Source organism: Aplidium turbinatum, chromosome 7 (genome assembly GCF_918807975.1).
Source record: "Aplidium turbinatum chromosome 7, kaAplTurb1.1, whole genome shotgun sequence".
NCBI lineage: Eukaryota > Metazoa > Chordata > Ascidiacea > Aplousobranchia > Polyclinidae > Aplidium > Aplidium turbinatum.
The window spans coordinates 28273302-28279301 of record NC_137478.1 but is presented as its reverse complement, the minus strand read 5'-3'; the positions used below and the strand labels follow the sequence as shown (position 1 = coordinate 28279301).

Here is a 6000-nt window from a genome sequence, read left to right as displayed (position 1 = left end):
GTAACAGGACTATACTAATATAAAAAAAAAAACTAATGATACGAGACAGTCAACCGCTTCAAGTGAACAGTTTGCTGGGTTAGTTCACAAAAACAGAAAAGTTTTATTAGTCAATCTGTTAATGTTGAGGTAGCAGCAGGGGGTCTAGTTGGTACTTTTGGACCCAGGCCCGGAATATTTATGGGGCCCGGATTTAAAAGATTCCCCGCGACTTCAAACATTATCAAGCTGTTAATATAATCAGATCTAAAGGAATTGCCATCAGAGGTTAAAACAGCCGCTTAAGCCGTCAGATTGTAAAGTATCGGGCCCCCTTCCGGATACCAGGCCCACTTCAGCTCTCTGGTGGTTAATTAGCCACTTCAGCCACCAAACAGTAAAATAAAAAGTTAGTTTAGTCTAATCTGTAAAAACAGAATATAGTAGGCTATCATGTTTTTGACTGTTTGAGCGTAGACATTACATTTATCGATACAAAACATTGAAATAAAATATATTTTTCTTGTATTAGCAACTAGCACAATATCCGTGATCCCTCTTGGAAATGGTTGGTCAATGGTCATGCAACCAATTTCATGTGCAGTAGCCTACTGGTAGCCTATACGCTTCAAAGAAACAAATTTTGGTTTCTAAACAATAGTCTGCTTTGCAAGATAAATCACTAAGTGTTTAGTCTACTGTATAGTGATTTCCTTAACCACGAATATTTAGTGAAATAACCCGAAATACGAATTTCAAAATAAACAGGTTAATGTTTGTTTAAACTCAAAATTGAAATGGCACAGGTAAGAAGATTGCTATCTCTATTTCTACACTAAAAATTAGACTAAAACCGCTTTTCAGATTTCAGCAATCAGCAAATATTTGACCTAGGTCCAAAAACCTTTCCCAAATCAAATTAAAAAATTTCTGACCGTCTGCACTAACTTTGCTGTAAATTCTCTTCTGGTGAACCCAGTGAAACATCAATGGAATCAGAAAGTAATATTCTAGCGCCATGTGCCAAATAAAAGTTCAAAAAAGAAACCGCAAGATAAAAGATAGTAAGTTTTGCGGTTAATGAAATTTTAAGATTGCGCAAAATTTGTTAAACGGCCATGCTTTTGGCATATCGGGTTTGATCAATCACATGAGCCACCTGTCGTCTTTGAGAATATAATAATATATATAAATGATATTCCTCTTAATTTGCTACTTTGAACGGCATGTGTCATCCTCATTTTAACAGCACATCAATAAAAGTTTGTACACAATTTTTATATTCATAACATTGTCGATGAAGGGGCCCGAAAATAAATTGGTACCGGGCCCGAAAAATCCTGTCAACGGCCCGGCATGGTAAAGAAGAATCTGGCATAAACTTTATGTTCAAAACAAGGAACACCAGTGTGTAGCTGTGGTAATTCGAAACCTATTGCAAGATTAAGTGTATCGTCGTCGTCGTTGTGTGAGCGTCTGGGGCCGAGGCCCGAGGGTCTATCTTTTTACCACACCAGATTAACGATGTTCCCGGACTACACCGAAAGGCTACTAGAGAGCAGCCAGTCTTTGGTTTCATCATCCATGACAGACAGACTTTCCACTCCGTTAGGTGGCTTGAAGATGGAGCAGTCATTGATGATGTGGTCTGTGGTCTGTTCCTCGGCAACACATTCACAGGAGGAGGAAGAGGCCATTCCCTATTGGTGCATGGTTGAGCAGAAAAGCCCGACGCCCTTACGGAGACGGTTGAGGTGCACCCATGCCTGTCTTGGTAGTGTTATACCGATGGGGCGTGTGTCAGCGTCGGGGATGAACGAATAGAGTCTGGTAGCGGTTGACTTCCATTCAGAACTCCATTTATGGTCCGCCCAAACAGCCGCAGAGATGTCTATTGTCTTGTACATCAGCTTCGTTGATAGAAGTTGAGCGGCTGGCACGAATGGGTGTCTTGATTTCAGTTGACGGGGGTGCTCGTTTGGGAGAGCAGAGATCTTGTGGTAGAGAAGGTGGTTATAGGCTCCAGTGCCTGTCGACCGAGAGACAAAGTGGCTTCTTCGCGACGAAGCTCAGGGGGTTGGATGCCAGCGAGAATGGGGAGATTGTCCAATGGTGTGGGACGCAGGCATTCGTTCACTGTGCGCAGGGCGCTGTTTATGGCAGTGTCGATGCTATGGCAGTGAGCACTGCGGCACCAAACAGGTGCACAGTAGCCTACTCTGCTAAAGAGTAGACAAGAGCTAAGGCTGCTATACGCAAAGTGTCAGCCCTCGCCCCCCAGCTAGAGCCTGCTAGGCACTTGAGTAGCGCAGCGCAGGATGTGAGTTTCTTGCGCAGTGACACCAAATGGTGGCGGTATGTGAGCGATCTGTCCGGTGTCATCCCAAGATATCTTGGTTCGGGGCATGAGTACAGAGATTTTCCGTTTTTCTGGACGTGTAGCTCACCAGTTAAGTGTATGAACACCGTAAACATAAAAATGCTAAAAAATCGCGTTAGATCGGTGTGAAAGTGGCGGATTTTGCTAACTGAGATTTCATAATTATCCCTCTATTGTCATCGACGTAACTTTAGCCTATATTAATGCACGCTTGATATCTGTAACTCATAACTCCTTATTGTACTTCTGCAAGATGGTGTTGTTTTTGCTTGTTTGTTTTTATTTGTTTTTGTCGTTTTTTCTTATCGTCAAGTGCTCTTCTTTGCTATGAGCTAAACGCATCAAGATGTTTTCCCCTCATGACCATCACCATGTAGCGAACCCTGCTGATTAGCATGCCCGCTCATGCACAGCCGTAAGGGCGGCAACACTCCTGGGCATGATAGTATGGCGAGGAGTGACAGAGACACCAGGTCTTTACTATTCATTTGTTTATTGACTTATTTTAACTGAGTAGCGCTTAATTACAAATGGAATGCAACAAGAACACCAAATGAAAACACCAGAACACTAACGATTCTACCACCAGAATTCAGTACAATATGCTGTCGTAGGCTACCAGGCTATCCATGGTTATAGCTTGACTTCAGGAATTAAGAATTTTTCTGAGTAAAACTGAATATCCTATCGCTTAGTCAGACTAAGTAACAAAAGTGAGTCAGGAATCATGGTTGTTGTTGCTTAAGAAGGGTTCACTGTAATCATTGCACTCGCTAAACACATCCACACAATGTAACAAACATAACGGCAAATCTAGGCTACGTGTCTATAAACCACTTGTCAGAATGCGATTAGGCATTTTTCCAAAAATTCATTGCTTACAATTCCTTAGATTTCTAGGTGAGACGCAGGATTGTGCTAAAAACCCACGGTATTTGTAGAAATCAAGTGGATTCTAGCGGGGGTGACGTTGGAGAGTGCTCGAGCGCTACAAACATTCTTGATAATGCACCATGTCCATGGCCGATCTTTATAGCAAGTGTCTATTTATACAAATCTTGAAAGTATCAGCTAAAGCTATGTGGACTAATAAGTTAAAGCTATTGCCTGAATATATATGTAGTTGTTATTATTTTTGTAACTTTTCATTTTTTCCGTTTATCTTAAATTTTTCTGAAGGTCTTGCAACCGTGCCAAATTTCTTTCAACTTAATAACTTATTTCAGTCTTAATGTTCGCGTTTTGTCGCTTCTACCTATTTTCAAGACCTTTGTTATATTGACGTGTATTGTTTTGCTGTAATGGGCAAAAATAAAAACAACTGAAATGAACTTGACTTCTTTTGAGGTCCAACTAGGCTACCTTATTTTTTGGAAAACCAAGATGGCAACACTGATTGGTTGCGTCTTTTTAATGGGAAAAACCTAGAACATCACACAACTATTAGGGAACGTTCAAATATTACGTAACGCTTTTTTTCCGAATTTTTGACCCCCCTCTCCCCCATGTAACGCCAACGTAACGCTTTTTTCAATCCCCCCTCCCCCATGTAACGCTTTTTCACTACGAATTCAGCACAAAAAACTACCATTCCGTACTCGAAAGCGTTACGTAACGTTTTGCTTGAACCCCCTCCCCCCCCGATGTGACGCTAACGTAACGCTTTGCATAAACCCCCCTCTCCCCCTCGAAGGCGTTACGTAATATTTGAACGTTCCCTAAGGCGAAAGAGCCATGTCCATTGAGTCCTGTCTTTGTCATGAGTTACCAATCAATCAATCAATGTTTTATTTGTCAGTAACAGGAACATAGGTACATGTTTGAAATATGCAATATACACAGTACAAAAGTTACACAAGTTCCCATACCGACAGGGAGACAACGAGACGACCATACGGTCTACTAGTCAATTGCCACCCTAGGGGTGGAGGGACTTGTATACCAGTCCCAGGTATACAAGTCCCCCCCACCCCCCTTGGTAACTCATGACATCTATTTTTCTTTTTTCAATTTTCTCTTTCGCCTTAGTTGTGCGATGTTCTAGGGCCTAGGCGTTACCTTTTTGATGTGGTCATACTTAGGGTTGCTAGATTAGGCGCTTTAACCCCCAATTGGGCTACTTTTGATTTCTCCAGGCGCCAAACATTCGCGTTGGGCGCTTTTTTGGCTGGCGCCCAATTGGGCTACTTTTTCCTTTTTAAATATAATATAACTTTTTATGTAACAATTGTATCATGTTTAAGATTTTTACCTAATTTGTAGTTCTTTCATTGAGAAGCAGCGTTTTTGGAGGCCTCGGTCAGGCAGGGTTAGGCAACCAATTTTGGGCTCCAATTTAGAACCCCCAAAAAATTGGGCTACTTTTTGCATAAGCTTAGGCTCTTTTTTATATTAAGCTCTGGCAACCCTAGTCATATTCACATGTTGTCGTCTGCGCTCTGCCGAATGCCTGATTACCGTTGTATTTGCATCAAGTTAAAATAATCCGAGAATCTAAGCCAAGCAATTGAGTTTGCAGAACAATATGAAATCCAGCTATTTTTTCCCAAAGTGTGGTAAGCTTCATACTTATATGAATTTGATTTGAAATGATATCTATCATTATAATAGTTAGACATTTTAGATCATCATAATAATTAGTCAGACATGGGATAAAATTCCACCAGATATTATATGGATTGATTGATTTGGTCTCTATCCTCAGATTAGGAAAGCTTATTTGAGAGCTTAATCTTGGCAGTTTCGCATACTTGTAGAGGTTTGAACCACTGACGCAGGCCCAGTCAATGAGACTAACAGAGTGAAGTTTCCGCTTGGTAAAGTGTTGTTGCCAGGGAATTATTCCATTTCCATCCCCTTGGTGCCATTGAATGGAGAGCAGTCTCGAAATGCGTTGCTCAAATAATTTTAATTTCAACTTTAGCCCCCAGGGTGATTTTAGGATACAGTAGTATAATATCGCCTAGATTCTAAGATTTCTGGTATAATTTTTTATCTGAAAATGACTTTTTGCGTAAATTTGCCTTGAATTACATGGACGTCATTTTGTGTTCATGGCATTTAAAGCTAAAGAATTGTTTGCTACTGTTATAAAATAAAGCTTTAGTAGAGAGTTTGCTTTGTTGAACCACAGAGAAATAAAACAAAGTAACTTCAGCGGGTTGAACATGATGTATTACATACACAAATATAACATAATTAAAATAAACTGAAATGTTTTCGACACGTACATGTGTCCTCATCAGGAATTACATATCTGCAATATAAATAAAATAAAAATTGTAAGGTAAATTTGACTTTGCATTATATCTGTAACTGTATACTAACGACACTCCAGACTGAAAAGCACAAACTGAACGAGTGACACAGGAATGATTACAAGTAAATTATACGGTAGAAACATATCACATGAGGTGTAAACTACAGGCATTTGACAAACAATTAGAACACACACAAGAGGAACGATAAGCCACAGGCGAATAACTGCTGGTTGAGAGACGGATTATTACGTTTGATTCTTAAGGCTTCTATGATCTTAGTCTGAATTTTTGTTTTATTTATATTGCAGATATGTAATTCCTGATGAGGACACATGTATGTGTCAAAAACGTTTGAGTTTATTTTAATTATGTTATATTTGT

General features: G+C 40.0%; 1 protein-coding gene across 2 annotated transcripts in view; it reads left to right on the top strand.

Annotated features, from left to right (window-relative positions):
- The first annotated feature begins 4787 nt into the window (after nt 1–4787).
- LOC145774660 (uncharacterized) overlaps nt 4788–6000 on the top strand; it is a 46124-nt gene continuing 44911 nt past the window's right edge. For both annotated transcript variants that reach the window (XM_082585956.1, XM_082585955.1), the window contains exon 1: nt 4788–4914. In XM_082585956.1, coding sequence (XP_082442082.1) covers nt 4884–4914 — 31 coding nt within the window. In that variant the 5' untranslated portion in view covers nt 4788–4883. The remainder of the gene's footprint in view (nt 4915–6000) is intronic.